Genomic DNA, 15,947 nt, shown 5'->3' with positions numbered 1-15,947 from the left:
CTTCGAGCTCTCACCTTTTCTGATTCTCTTGCTCGGTAGGAACACTGAGCCCCGGGCTCTCATCCACTCTTATTTTGAGGGAGTTCCAGAAAGCCTTCCAAGGGGAAGCCTCCCCTCTTGCATCTGAGCAGAGGAAGCTGGTTTTAAGGAAATTATCAAAGTTCCTGCAGGAAAAAGGCAACCTGGGCGTTATTTCAAGCCATGGGGGTGGAAGGTGGAAGATGGCAGGAGAGCCAGACGGATGGGAGACAAAGAAGATGAAGCCCCATCCAGTGACAGCGCAGCTAAACTCAGGGAAGAAGCCTGAAGAAGCCATTAGAGTCACAGAAGTCGACAGGGTCCCCCCATCCCTCTCGCCCTGCTGTCTTCTCTCCCTGGGAAAGTTGGGGCATGGAGAAAGGGCACACAGTGACCAACAGGAAGACTTGGGACCTCATCCTTGGTCTGCTACGTTCTGGCTGTGTGATCCTTGGCAAATCCCTTCTCCCCTCTGAGCTGCCTCAGTTTCCTCTTGTAGAAGATGAAGGAGAAGGAGATGATTCTCTTTCTGGTCCCTCCCTGCTGTAGATCCTGGGAGCCTCTCAGGCCCCTTTGCTGGAGTTCTTTTACCCACTGCCCCCAGCCAGCCGTGTTGCCTGGGTACATACATGTCTCTTTCCACCATTAGACATTCAGCCTGGGAGCCGCCAGGAGGGATGGGGGGTGGGTGGAGCTCTGAAGGGTCTACTTCATCTTTCCATCCCCAGTACTTGGCACGGAGCCTTGAATGTGCAGTAGCAGGCTCTTAATGAAGGTTAGTTGAATTGAATTCCCTCCCCACCCACCCCCCTCCTTCCTTTGCTTTGCTTTGCTTGTTTTCTCCTCTGCTTTTCTGGCTTCTCCTCCTCCCCACTCCATTCACTCATTGTCACCAGGGCAAAGAGCACCAGCCAGAGCGTCAGGTGACCAAGGCTGTCCCTTTCTCCCTCTGGGCCTCAGTTTCTTTTTCTGTAAAATGAGGGTTTACGCTAGAGGGCCTCTCAGGTCTGCCAGCTCTAGCCTTCTCCGCTTTTATTCCCTTGTCTGTCGTCTTTCCCCTTCCTCGCCCATTATCCCCAGGTCATCCCAGTTCCCTCCCTCTTCCTCTCCCCCTCCCATTTTCCTCCTTCCTTTTCCTCTCCAAACAAATCCCCGGTGGGCAGCCGTTCTGACTGGGGCAGCGCTTCTCTGCCACCTTGAGCCCAGTGTGCGCCGAGCCTGGGGACCTGCTGAGCCTGGAGCCTTCGGGTTGGAGGAGAGGACCCAGGGACCGAGCAATCAGCGCCTCCTGACCTGGAGGAAGGGACCCGGAGCCAGGGACAGGCCGGCGCCCTGAGGCCCACGACCCTGACTTGGGGTGCCAGAGGTCAGCCTTAGGAAGCCCACACTCCAAGAGAGGCCACCAGAGTTCCCACTTCCAGCCGCAAGCCGCGCCCAGGTTCAGTCTCGGGCCCTGCAGGAGACGAGGTCCAAGAACGTCCTGCCGAATCCTCTTTAGCACTTGCCGGAGGTGCAGCCGACTCGCAGCTGGCCGACCGCCGAGCGCGTCCATCCTCCCGGTCGTCCTCCGGTTAGTCCGGCCCCAGTCGGGCCATCGTTGGGCAACACGCAATGAGCAGCTCGTGTAGCAGCTACCTGAATGCCGCCAAGGAGCTAGTGAGCGGCTTCAGCTGCCCGGGACCAGGTGGCGAGGCGGCCAACGTCTACTGCTGCGGTTTTCAGGACCACCGATACTGCTGCGACGACCCCCACAGCTTCTTCCCCTACGAGCACCGCTATATGTGGTGGCTCAGGTGAGGCCCCGCTGCCCAGTCGCGCTCTCTAGCTTGCCCCCTTCCTGCCCTCTCTCTCCGTCTTACTTCTCTTTTCTCCTTCCTAGCCTTCTCCTTCCCTCCTTCCCTCCATCTTTCCATTCCTATTACCTTCCCTCACTTCTTTCTGCCCTCCTTCCTTTAACCCTCTATTTTCTCCTCTTCTCGATCCTTTCCCTCTTCCCCTTCTTCCCTCCATCCTTCTCTTTTTCTTTCTTTTTCCCTCCCTCTTTCTTCCCTTTCCCTTCTTTCCTCTCTTTCTTTCCCTCCTCCTTCCTTCCCTCCTTTCCTTCTGCCCTCTTTCCCTGTTCTTTCCCCCTCCTTCCCTCTCTTCTTCCCTTTCTTTACATTCCCTCCATCCATTCCCTCCTTCCTCTCTCCTTTCTTCCCTTTTCATCCCCCTTCCTTTAATTTCTTTTTCCCTTCACTACTTTCTTTTTCTCTAATCCCTGCCTTCTTTCCTTTTTTTCCATACTCCCCATTTTCTTTCTTCTCTTCCTCCCTTTCTTCCATATTTTCCTTTCCTTCCTGACCTCAAAAAAGAACTAGAGAGGTCCTTTGATGCCATTGATTCCAACCCCTTTGTTTTACAGATATGGAAATTGAGGCATAAGGTGGTTAAAGTGACCTCCCTATGGTCAGTCACATAGCTGGTCAGGTTTTGAACCCAGATTTTGCTGACTTCAAGGCAATTGTACCATTACCTCTCTGGATTCTTGTCTCAGCTCTGCCAACCACTCACTGTGTGATCTCTCCCCAGGCACTTAATCTCTCTGTGTCTCCACTTCCCCATCCTTCAAACAAATCATACCTGTCTTAACTGCCCTGCAAGATTACTGCAAAAATCAAACATGAAAGGGTTTGAAGATCTGGGGGTGGGGTGATCTCATCAGGGACTTGTAGATCCCATGGGCTTGACTGTCATCTCTATGCAAATGATTCCCTAAACTCCATATCCAGCTCCAGCTTCTCTCCTGGACACTTTGCATCACCAGCTGCCAGTCTAGACATCACCTCCATGTCCCTCCAGCATCTCAAACCCAACGTGTCTAGAAGGGACATTATCTTCTTTTCTAGACCCACTCCTCTCCCTAACCTCCTTCTTCCTGGTGAAGGCACCAGATTTACAGTCTCAGATTTATCCTCCATCTTTTCCCCCTTGTCCTTGTTTCCCAGATCCAATCAGTTACCAATTCCAATCCTACTCTTTGTCCTCACCCTCCCAGCCCCCATGCTCACTATCAGATCAGTCCTTCACCATCTCTTTTCTGACTGTTGCAATAGCATCCCAATTGCTCTCCCCAACTCCATCCCTTCTTGCCTCTCTGACCCATCCTCGGATAGTCCAGCAAAACAATATCACTGAAATCCAGATCTGCACACATCGATCCCTCACTCAAAAACCCTCAGTGCTCCCTAGACCCTCACAGATAAAATACCGACCCCTAAGCCTTATATTTAAGACCCTCCACATCCTGGCCCCCACCTGGCTTCTTTTGAGTTATTCTCTTTCATACAATCTACATTTTAGCCAAATTGGATGACTATGTAATCCTTGAACTTGAGGCTCCATCTCTCACCTCCAGACACTGTGGGCACTCGTTAGGCTCAACTCAAGGAGCCACCAGCTTCATCCCACTCTGCTTCCCTGGCTGTCAGTGCTACCTTCCTGTTCAACCCCCCTTGGGCTTTTCTTGAATAAACATCCCCAGTAGAATATAAGCTACTTGAAGACAAAGACCATTGTGCACCTTTGCCTGGCACATAGTAGGTGCTTTAGAAAATATTTATTGATTTCAGTGGAACTTCTCTGATTATAAACTGAAATTTTTCTCCTCCTCCTCCTACCTTCTACCCCAAGACCCAAAAGAGTGACTTTCATCCCCCATTCACATGATACTGATGCAGCTAGGATGCCATTACTCATAAAGTCATAGCATTAGAGCTTGAACGGAACCCAGTGGTCATCTGAGACCCATGAGACCTGTCTTGGCCAAGGTTATCCAGCTAGTATAACAAGTTCCAAATTCCATCTTTGGACTAAATTGGAATTCCTTTTACTGTACTAGGCTCGGATATAGCAATCCTGCTCTCCCTCACTCAAGACTTCTCTTCTCCAGGTTGAGCATCTCCAAGATCTTCAATCTCTGTGTATATAGCATGGTTTCTAGTTCCCATCTTCCTCTAGACCAGTGATGGTGAACCTTTTAGAGGGTTGGGTGATGTCCTCAGATGAGTGTTGAGAGAGGGAGGGGAGCAGCCTGGCCCTGCACCCTTCTGGCTTTCTAGTACTGAACTCCAATGAACTCTTTGATGGCAGGGGTGCCTACAGAGAGGGTTCTGAGTGTCCCCTCTGGCATGTATGCCATTGTCACCATGGCTCTAGACTCATTCTAATTTGTTTATAGAAGTTCCTTTGAAAACATGGCTCCCAGAATGGGCCATAGGATTCGGAGGTGGTAGACCAGGGCAGAAAGCAGCAGGGCCATCACTTCCTTGGGGGCAGGGGTTTTTGTCTTTGAATACTAATAATTGACTAACAATGCCCTTGGCACATAGTGGGATTGAATAAGTGTTTGTTACTAAACTTATGAAATAAAATAATGGACTCTAGGCCAGGTAGATAGTAAAATGGATAGAGTGCTGGAGGTGGAGTCAGGAGGACCTAGGTTCAAATCTGGCTTCATACACTTATTAGCTGTGTAACCTTGGACAAGTTACTTAACCCTGTTTCCTCATCTGTAAAATGGGCTAGAGAAGAAAATGGCAAACCACTTCAGTATCTATGCCAAGAAAACCCCAAATGGGGTCTGAAAACCTCACTGAAAATGACTGAACAACAACATATAAATGTTAACTATGATTATGATTATATTAGTCTAGAAAATGGATTAATGCTACAATCCTCAAAAAATTGATGTTTGTTGACTTAGAATCTCAATTTTCCTTCAAGGATTATCTCAAGTGTCCTCTCATTTATAAGATCTATCTTGATTATACCTCCTCCATATCCCCAGTTACAAGTACCAACTCCCCAATTACTTTGTACGTATTCTGTATTTACTGTGTACCTGCTGTTTGCCCTCAATAGAATGTAAGTTTCTTAATGGCAAAAATGGTTTCCTTTTTTCTTCCCTTCCTTCCTTCCTTCCTTCCTTCCTTCCTTCCTTCCTTCCTTCCTTCCTTCCTTCCTTCCTTCCTTCCTTCCTTCCTTCCTTCCTTCCTTCCTTCCTTCCTTCTTTCTTTCTTTCTTTCTTTCTTTCTTTCTTTCTTTCTTTCTTTCTTTCTTTCTTTCTTTCTTTCTTTCTTTCTTTCTTTCTTTCTTTCTTTCTTTCTTTCTTTCTTTCTTTCCTTCTCTCTCTCTCTTTCTTTCTTTCTTCCTTCTTTCTCTCTTTCTTTCTTTCCTTCTTTCTCTCTCTCTCTTTCTTTCTTTCTTTCTTTCCTTCTTTCTCTCTCTCTTTCTTTCTTTCTCTCTCTTCCTCACTCTCTCTCCTTTCTTTTTTCTCTTCTTTCTCTGTCTCTGTCCCTGTCTTTGTCTCTCTGTCTCTCTCCCCCCCTCACTTCTCTATAGTATCTAGCACATGGAGTTAATAAGTACTTTTTGAATAAATTAACATCTGAATTTGGTTCCCAAAATTGGAAGGGCATGGCATAATAGATTATTAGACTTGGAATCAGGAAGACTTTGGTTCAAATCCTGCTGCAGATATGTAGTGACTGGGTCATTTGGGGCAAATTTCTTACCTTCTCTTGGCCTCAGTTTCCTCACCTGTAAAATGAGAGTTAAACAAGATGGCATCTAAAGTCCCTCTCACAGCTCTAAATCTATGATTCTTTGAATCTAGGTTCCCTGGCCTTCCCTATCCCTCCCTCTGTGTCCTGTTAATGCCAAAGAAAAAAGCCAGAGGACACATGGAGGTACAGTTTTTTTTAAAACCCTTACCTTCTGTCTTAGAATCAATTCTGTGTATTGGTTCCTAGGCAGAAGAGCACTAAGGGCTGGGCAATGGGGGTTAAGTGACTTGCCCAGGGTCACACAGCTGGGATGTGTCTGAGGCCAGATTTAAACCTAGGACCTCCCATCTCTAAGCCTGGTTCACTGAGCCACTCAGCTGCTTTCAGAGATATAGTTTTTAAAAATTCAGGGGGCCTGTTTTGGTCAAGATAAAGGGAGATGTTCATGTATTTCAAATTGACTTGGAGGTATTGACCAATATTATATGATCTTGGATAAGTCCTTTACTCACTCTGGGCCTTTGTTTTCCAACTGTTCAATGAAAGGGTTAGATAAAGACAACGTCTAAATCAGTTCAATTCAGTGAATACTTATTAAACGCCCACTGTGGGCCAGGTCTGCGGCTCAATGCCAGACGTACAGGAATGAGACAGGACTGTCATCGTCCGAATGAGCTAGGTCTTCTTGGAACTGGAGAGCAAGGGTATCAAGAGGCAACTGAGAAGGGAGTGCATTACAGAAATGTCAGAGGTAGAAGAGTGGTCTTCCAAGCACACGGAGTCCATTCAGGCTGGACTGGAGAGTGCATGAAGGGGACTAGAGTGAAAGAAGACTCAAAAGCAGCTCGGAGGTGGATGATTGAGAGGCTTAAGTGCTAAGCCAGGGCACATGCATTTGATCCAATAGAGAGGAGTGCTATAAATATACTCTCTCTGGATTGTAGCAAAATATTGGATGCAGCCTCTCGTGTTGTCTTTGTGGAAAGATGCAGAGATGTGGACTAGACAGAAGATAATACAGTTAAGTGAATTCTGATTGAGTTGAATGGCCAGACCCAAAGAGCAATGACTAAAGGTTTTATGTCAGGTTGAATAGAGATCTACAGTGGAGCACCACACGGATATGTACTTGTTCTTATGCTCTTCAATGTTATTGACTTGGATAAATAATAGTGATATCAAGCAGTTGGATGACCCAGTAGATAGAGTGGTGGACTTGGAGTCAGGAAGACCTGAATTTAAATCCTGCCCAGATCTTTCATAGTGCTCTCAGTAAGTCAGCCTCAGTTTACCCATCTGTAATGTTTGGAGGATAATAGCACCTAACTCTCAAGATGGCTGTGTGTATCAAATGAGATAATAATTTCTTTTTACAAACACCTACCTCCCCTCTATCCCAGGAGCAGAATACAACTTCAACTGATAGGTGGAAGATGAGTGGGGGGAGGCAGGAAGGAATAATAACTAGAAAAATGGCAAAAGACAAAGAAAAAACCTAACTTAGAAACTCTTCCCTTCTATCTTGAAACCAATACTTAGTACCAAAATAGAAGAGCATTAAGGTCTAGGCAGTCACTTAACAATGACTTGCCTAGGGTCTCATAACTAGGAAATGTCTGAGGCCAGATTTGAACTTGGAACCTCCTGTCTCCTCCAGGCCTGGCATTGAGTCACCTAGCTACCCTATGAGATAGACAGTAATTTTAAAGAACTTAGCACAGTGTCTAACATAGCAAGCACTATATAAATGCCAACTATTATTATTATTACTTATTATTACAGTGCTATATAAAGACTCATAGTAGAAGTGAAAATGCTAAGTAACTTTTTGAATTTTAATTTTTGAATGGTCAAAACTCTTATTTTCTTTCTCTTCTGCCTTCTCTTATTGGAAAGAAAAAAGGAAAGGAAAGGAAAGGAAAGGAAAGGAAAGGAAAGGAAAGGAAAGGAAAGGAAAGGAAAGGAAAGGAAAGGAAAGGAAAGGAAAGGAAAGGAAAGGAAAGGAAAGGAAAGGAAAGGAAAGGAAAGGAAAGGAAAGGAAAGGAAAGGAAAGGAAAGGAAAGGAAAGGAAAGGAAAGGAAAGGAAAGGAAAGGAAAGGAAAGGAAAGGAAAGGAAGGGAAGGGAAGGAAGGGAAGGAAAGGGAAGGGAAGGGAAGGGAAGGGAAGGGAAGGGAAGGGAAGGGAAGGGGAAGGGAAGGGAAGGGAAGGGAAGGGAAGGGAAGGGAAGGGAAGGAAGGGAAGGGAAGGGAAGGGAAGGGAAGGGAAGGGAAGGGAAGGGAAGGGAAGGGAAGGGAAGGGAAGGGAAGGGAAGGGAAGGGAAGGGAAGGGAAGGGAAGGGAAGGGAAGGGAAGGGAAGGGAAGGGGAAGGGGAAGGGGAAGGGGAAGGGGAAGGGGAAGGGAAAGGGAAAGGGAAAGGGAAAGGGAAAGGGAAAGGGAAAGGGAAAGGGAAAGGGAAAGGGAAAGGGAAAGGGAAAGGGAAAGGGAAAGGGAAAGGGAAAGGGAAAGGGAAAAGGAAAGAAAAGAAAGGCAAAACCCTTATAACAAACACGCACAAACAAAATTAATTCCAACAATGGCTGTGTCTAAAAAAATATGTCAGGGGCTGCTAGATGGTTCAGTGGATTGAGAGCCAGGCCTAGAGATGAGAGGTCCTGGGGTCAAATGTGGTCTCAGACTTCCTAGTTGTGTGACCCTGGGCAAGTCACTTAACCCCATTGCCTACCCCTTACTGCTCTTCTGCCTTGGAACCAATACATTCAAACACAGAAGGTAAGGGTTTTCGTGTGTGTGTGTGTGTGTGTGTGTGTGTGTGTGTGTGTGTGTGATTCTATACCCTAATTCCATCCCCTCTGTGTTAGGAGGTGTGGAACATGCTTTATCATAGGTCTTCTGGTTGACCATGGTTGATCAGTGCATTGACCAGAGTTCTTGGGTCTTTCAAAGTTTTTTGTCCTCCCAGTTTTTGTTATTCTGCTTGCCTGCTCATTTTTCCTTGCATTGGCTCATAAAGGTCTTCCAAGGTTTCTCTGAAACCATCCCCTTCATCATGTCTTATAGCACAATCATACTCGATCCCATTCTTAGCTGAGTTAGGAGACTTGTTCACAGCCACTCAGCTTGTTGCTTTGGCTTTGAAACCTAGAGCCCCCTGACTCCAAGTCTAACACTCTCCATTGAACCATCCTGTGTGCTCCTCCAGTTTAGAAGATGACTCCAGGGTGGCAGGGATAACCGAACAGGCAGAGGCTGGCTCTAAAAGGATCCAACAATCTGGAGGGACCACTAGGATAAATCTAATACAAAGAAATTAACTAGGGACAGTTGGATGGCTCAGTGGATAGATAGGCAGGCTTGGAGCTGGAAGGTCCTGGTTTCCAATCCGGATTCAGACACTTCCTAGGTGTGTGATCCTGGGTAAGTCACTTAACTGCAATTGCTTAGCCTTCACTGCTCTTCTGCTTTGGAACTGATTGATACTCAGTATCTCTAAGACAAAAGGTGAGGATTTGAAAGTAAACAAAGAAAGAAAGAAATGTAATATTGATAAATGTATGGTCTTACTCTTTTACTAGTAAAGAAAGCCTGTTTCATAAGAACAAGATGGAGGTGGCACGGATGACTAGCCAGCAAATCATCCCAAAGCAATCTCAGAGGTTCAGTGGACCATGAGCTCGAGATGAGTCCAGAGTGTGCCATTGTAGCTAAGAAATTAGCATGAAGAGAGACATGAGTTCCAGGAAGAAGGAGGTGGCAGTGCTGCTGTCCTTCTGTGATCAGCCCAGAACAGGAGGGAATGAATTCAGTGAATTCATTGATCTTGCTCAGTAACTTTTTAAATTTTCACTTTTTCCAATGGTCAAAAATTTGTTTTCTCGGGGGCAGCTGGGTAGCTCTGTGGATTGAGAGCTAGCCCTAGAGACGGGAGGTCCTAGGTTCAAATCTGGCCTCAGACACTTCCCAGCTGTGTGACCCTGGGCAAGTCACTTGACCCCCATTGCCTAGCCCTTACCACTCTTCTGCCTTGGAGCCAATACACAGTACTGACTCCAAGACAGAAGGTAAGGGTTTAAAAAAAAAATCTGTTTTCTCACTCTCCCCCAGCTCCCTCCATCAAACAAAAGAAAAGGCCAGTTTAGGCTTGGAGTCAGGAAAAATTTCCTGCCTCCAAGTGGGATGGGCTGCCTGGGAAGATCGAGAGGCAGAGAAGGGCTCCCCATCCTTCGAAGTCTTCAGGAAAAGGCCAGCCGATCTCTTGTTGGGAGGGAATTCCCATTCAGGGACTGTTTAGGCTGGACCATCCCTGAGCTCTCTCCAAGCTGAGAGATTCTTTGCTTCTGGGTTAGTCCAACTTTCCAGGCAGTTACAAGTTGCCTCACATAGATGGCTGCTGTGGTTCCTACCAGCTTTCAGGGGTTTTGAGCAGAGGAGCAGCATGTTTACACCTTGGGAAGTACAGGGTCCCAACATCTCCAAATTGGAAGGGATCTTGGTAACTTCCCCATCCAAGCCATACCTGAACAAGAATTCCTTCCTTCTACGACCTACAACATCTATATGAAGTGAAAGTTTCATGGGACCTGATTGGGTCCAGCCTGAGGTAATGCAAAGAGCAGTCAGGAGACCTGGGTTCAAATCCTGACTCATTCAGCCACTTACTACCTTCTTGTGTGGCTTGGAGCAAGCCATTTTCCTTTCTAGACCTCAGTTTCCTCATCTGCAATGTGGGGATAATAACAATTGCACTGCCTAGCTCATGGGGACATTGTGAGGAAACAAGGTGTGCCAGAGATGGGGCATTAGGTGAGACAGTCATGGAAAAGTCAAGGTCATGAGGCCTGGGTTCCCAAGAATAAACCCAATCATGGGATCTTCAAATCCAAGGGGACCTTGCAAACTGCCTAATCTGACCTGTGTCTGTCTGGACAAGAGTCCTCCCTACAACCCTCCTGACGAATGATCTCCAAGCCTTCTTTTGAGAGGGATGGAGAATTTACTGCCACCCAAGGCAGTCTATCATACTTGAGATGGGGAGATGACTTGGGCACTTGTGAAGGATGGAATGAAGAAGGGGCAGACAGAGAGACCAGTTAGTGGGACAATTGTCCTGAGAAAAAGTCATCTCATTGAAGGTCCCTTTTGACCCTATCATTCTATTAACTGTCTATTAAAATATTATGAGATGACCTGGAGTCATTCTCTGGAGTCCAAAGATCCTGGGTTCAACTCTGGTTTCAGGCTCTTCCTAGCTATGTGACCCTGGACAAGTCCTTTTTGAACCCTAATTGCCTAGTCCTTACTGCTCTTCTACCTTGGAATCAATACTTAGTATCAATTCTAAGGCTGAAGGTAAGGATGTGAGAGGTGCCCATCTAATTTCCTTTGTTATACCTCTCTTTAAATCATCCCTCTTCTTTGATGATCCCCCATCCCGTTCCATGGAACCCCACCTGGTAACCCTTACCCATCACCCACTGGAGACGCCTGTACATGTTTGGGGCTATTGCAGCTACTTCCTAGGAATAGTGGGGAGAAGAGTGTGATCCTCTTATGTCTGGAAATCAACCTTCAAGGCCCTTTTTGAGGGCTTTGTCTGATACTTGTCCTAGGCAAAGTGGGCTGGAAGCAATCTGAGATAGAAGCATATGTTCATTAATACCTTCCCACCTAGCAACGTGTCTGTCCTTCAGATTCAGGAAAGGAATGTGAATTAACCATGAGCCATGGGCCAGGGTCCTATGCTTGGGTTTAGGTGCATGAATATTGAAAATGGCACAGTGCCTCCCCTTAAGGAGCTAAGAGCCTAGGGCATGGGGAGACCAGGATAACATACACACAGGCAAAAATTCTATGAGGTCCACCATGATGATGGGGAAGGACAAAATCCAGGCAAGGTGTTTGAGAGAAAGTTGAGGAAGGAAGAAGAGCCAACAATGAGGAAAATCAGGAAAGGCTCCATGCAAGAGGAGGCTCCTGAACCAGAACTTTAAGGGAGAGGAGGATTCTGAAAGGTAGAAAGGAGGAATTCCAATATTGGGAGATGGCCCCATGAAGTCACAGAGGGGAGAGATTGCAGGACAAGATCAGGCAACAACTAGGAGGACACAGAGGGAGAGAAATCAGCCTAGAAAGGTATGCCGTAATCAGGTTCAGAGGCTCTTGAATGCCAGACTAAAGAATTTATATTTTTAATCCTGCAGACAGTAGAGTTCCACTGAAAATTCTTCAGCAAGGGAATGGCATGGTCAGACTTGGGGTGTAAGGAGAACTTGGGGAACTGTGAGAAGAAGGACCTGAAAAGAGGAGGGATTGGAGGCAAGGAGGCTAGTTCAGAGGTTATGGCCAAAATCCAGGTGAGAGGTGATGAGAATCTGACCTAAGAGGAAGTGAGAGAAGGCAACTAAAGAGAAGATGACAGATATGACATTTGTTGGAACTGAAAATTAAGGAAGAGAGGGAGGGAGGGAAGGAAGGAAAGAAGGAGAGGGGAGAGGACTGGGGAGGAGGGAGAGACAGACAGAGACAGAGAGACAAAGAAAGAGAAAGAGACAGAGAGACAGAGACAGACGAAGGAGAGAGGGAGGGAGGACAAAACTGGAACCAATGAGTAAAAGGAGGCACATTTCAGATTGCTATTCAAGGAGGGACTTTCCCCACCAGAGCTACCCCACAGCAACATGAACTGTCTTGTCATATAAGTGAGTGCCCCATTTTTGGAAGGGTTCACACAGAAGCTATATTATATGACCACCTGCTGGGGAAACTATGGAAAGTAATTCCTGCTCAACTCTAAAATTTCACAGGGAGTTAATAACAGCTCTTAATATTTTCCATGGCACTTAAACATTTATTATCACACATTGGCCTTTTTTGGCCCCTTTTACAGATGGAGAAACTGAGGCTCAGAGAAGCTGCCGATCAGTGGCCAAGACTCTGGGAGAGACTTTCTCCTCTAGATTCTGTAACCTCCCTGTCCCCAGCATCCTTGGCAGAAAATACTCACTTACACCCAGAACTCCAGAGCCAGACTCTTTCCAGCAGCATCCTGAGTGTTTCTGCGGCTCTAGACATTGATAACTGGAAAGACTTCTTGCCACCTATCTGCAGAGACCCTAAAAGGGTCCAGACCCCAAGAGGTGAAGGCCAGAGCTCCCTCCTTGCCTGTAGGCTCAGCCCTGAAGTCTCCTCACACTGGTGGCTTCTCCCAGCTCCCCTCTTGATCATAAATACTAAAGGGCTCTTTGCAAAGATATTAGTCAAAGCTTTCCTCTGGGTCCTCAGGGAGGGAGTAGTCAGGTAGAATCTGCATTTACCTCAAAGGGATTTCAATTTCTTCCAATTGGGTTAAGTTCAGCTCAATGCCACAGACATTGGTTAAGCTGGTGCCAGGTACTGTACTGGGCTCTGAGGGAACAAAAGAAAATCAAAGCACAATTATTTATGACATGCATTATATGCCAGGCAAGGTGCCAAGGTCTGGGAGTGCAAAGAAACAATGAACAAAATAGCCCCTGCCCTCAGAAAGCTTCCATTTTATTAGGAGTTTTGACATGTTGTTGTTCAGTTTTTTTTCAGTTGTGTCTGACTCTTTGTTGGCAAAAATATGGGGGAAATTTGCCATTTCCTTCTCCAGCTCATTTTACAGGTGAGAAAACTGAGGCCAACAGAATTAAATGACTTACCCAGGGTCACACAGCAAAAATACTGGAATGGTTTGCCATTTCCTTCTCCAGCTCATTTTACAGGTGAGGAAACTGAGGCCAACAGAATTAAATGACTTACCCAGGGTCACACAGCAAAAATACTGGAATGGTTTGCCATTTCCTTCTCCAGCTCATTTTACAGGTGAGGAAACTGAGGCCAACAGAATTAAATGACTTACCCAGGGTCACACAGCAAAAATACTGGAATGGTTTGCCATTTCCTTCTCCAGCTCATTTTACAGATTAGGAAACTGAGTCACATAACAGGATGAAGTGATTTGTCCAGGATCACCCAGCTGGGAAGTGTCTGAAGCCAGATTTGAATTCAAGAAGATGCGTCTTCCTGACTCCCAACCTGGCACTGTATCCATCGCACCACCTAGCTAGGCTGTGTTCACTTTATTACATTCTCTGTAAACATGTTCTCCCCCCTAATAGACTAGAATCTTCTGAAAAGCAGGGACTGTTTCGCTTTTATTTTGCACCTCCAGAGCCTCAGACAGCCCTTGGCACATGATAGGAGCTTCAGAAATGCTGGCTGATTGCTTGAGCTCTGTTTGACCTGCACATAAAGGCAAATGCCCCACAGTTCAGTGCTCCTTCTCACTGCCTCCCATGTGCTCTCTAACATGAGTATGGGAAGTACACCCCAAGGCCCTTTAAAGTGGGGGAGGGGAATAAACATTTATAGAGCGCCTACCTACTATGTGCCATGCTAAGCACTTTACAAATATTATCTCATTTGATCCTTAGTTATTGGGGAATCTTATTCAACCCTTAAAGATGCCTGGGGCTGGCTTGGCACGGGTGACAGCTCTGTTCCCTTGCTGCCTCCCAGGCTAGCTGTTTGCCATTCGCTAGGGCTCTCCTCCTCTCACAGTGGATTTTGCTCCCCCCTCCTCAGTCCGTGTCTGTGCACTTATTTTTTTGATGTTGGGTAACATTTTTAATGAGTTTTTCATCTTTTTTTCCCTGATCACGTTGGTACAATTTTCAATATTCATTTTCTGACAATTTCCCATCCATGCTCTCTCCCTCGCTTCCCCCCCACCTTTCCCCAGGATGGCAGGTCATATATATGCTGTCATGCAATATGTATTTTCATGTTGTGAAAGAGGACTCATATTGCTTACACGAGAGGAAATTCCTGGAAGTCTCCCAGTGGATTCATATCTCCAACTTACTGATGGGGAAACTGAGGCTCAAAGAGAAATGACTTGTCTAGAGTCACAAAGCTCATAAGGGTCAGAGGTCAGAGTTGAAGCTGGCCCCTGGGTATGGAGAGAAGAGTGAAGCTAGGAGGAACTGGGCTAGACCCTGGATTGGGCAGGGGCAGAGTATGGAGCCCCATTGATTGTGGGTGGAGGACAGAATGTAGTCAGATCCAGAGCAGATTCAGAGAATGCAATGCCAGAATCTAGATCTATTCTCTTTCTACCAAACCAGGCTTCTCCAGAGCTTCAGGGTCTAGGCTTCAACCTTAAGACTGAACCGAATCTCTGGGCAAGTTCAGACCCTGGGAGCCCTGAAGCTTCTGGCTAGGAGGATGTTGTCCCAGACAAAAAGGAAGGACTCAGAAGCCTTCTTGGCAAGGCAGCTGGGTGGATCTCACCACACAGAGGCACCAGTGCCCAAATCTTGGTTCCCCTGGGTTCTCTGGAATGGAGATCTCAGGCAGCTGCCAATAGAGCTGGCACACGAGACTTCCCTGGAGGCACACACATAGCACAACTCAGCCACAAAGACCCAGGGGAAGTTACTTAGAAACATCAGGGCCATGGCGCCACACCATTTGGCCACACACAAGTCCCCACTGCCTAACTATTTCTTACTCTTTTTAGGTTAATCAGTTCTGTAGAGTATAATGGTCTAGCTCAGTGATTGCGAACCTATGGCATGAGTGCCAAAGATGGCACACAGAGAGCTCCCTGTGGGCACTTGGTCACCCTTCTCCCCAACCCCCAGTTCATTACTAGAAAGGCAAAGGGACTCAGGTGGAACTGCTCTCCTCCCCCTCTCCACTGTGCCTACCCAGCCCTCTGCCCAGCAGCCCAATGGAAGCACACAGAGGGTAAGGTGGCCAGGCAGCTCACAAGCAGCAGAGCTAGAGGGGAGCGGAGTACTTGAGCCACTCCCCTCCTCTTCTCTACACTGGCTGAGGACATTCCTCATTTCCCCCTTCCCAGACCAATGGGAGCACTTTCTCCTCCCCTGTGTGGGGCACGGTGTGCTCAGCACTTGGTGGAGGGGAGGAGTCTCAAGGAGGGAGGCACGGCATGCAGTCTGAGAGATAGGGTCAGGACAGGGCCCATCACTTCATCTCTAAAAGGTTCGCCATCACTGGTCCAGCTTATGGTAAACACTAACCCAGAGGTTTTTGCTCCCCCTGATAGAATATATTAGGAGCTAGAATGGGTTTTAGAGATTGTTGAATATACACACCTCTTCTCATTTTGCAGATGGGAAAAATAAAGCCTATAAAAGTTAAATGACTCACCCAAGGTCATACGGATAGCAATCATCACTCAGCAGTGTGGAAGAAAGACTGGTTTTCTCATTCTGACAATTGGCAGCTTCTGCTGCCTTTCTGGGCCCCCAGCTCAGCTATCCTGCCTCCCTTACAACAACATAACATGGGTTTCTCTTTCCCTTCATCTTATTATAAAATTCCCCTCCCACCTTC

At 46.8% G+C, this 15,947-nt stretch overlaps 1 protein-coding gene across 1 annotated transcript in view; it reads left to right on the top strand.

The window, feature by feature from the left end:
- Positions 1-855: 855 nt before the first annotated feature.
- The window catches only part of SHISAL2A (shisa like 2A), a 35,074-nt gene continuing 19,982 nt past the window's right edge, over positions 856-15,947 (top strand). The window contains exon 1 of the mRNA XM_007507847.2: positions 856-1,811. Within this exon, the coding sequence (XP_007507909.2) occupies positions 1,630-1,811 (182 nt within the window). The 5' untranslated portion in view covers positions 856-1,629. The remainder of the gene's footprint in view (positions 1,812-15,947) is intronic.

Source organism: Monodelphis domestica, chromosome 2, assembly GCF_027887165.1.
Source record: "Monodelphis domestica isolate mMonDom1 chromosome 2, mMonDom1.pri, whole genome shotgun sequence".
NCBI classification, from domain to species: Eukaryota; Metazoa; Chordata; class Mammalia; order Didelphimorphia; family Didelphidae; genus Monodelphis; species Monodelphis domestica.
This window is presented reverse-complemented; position numbering and strand designations above follow the sequence as displayed.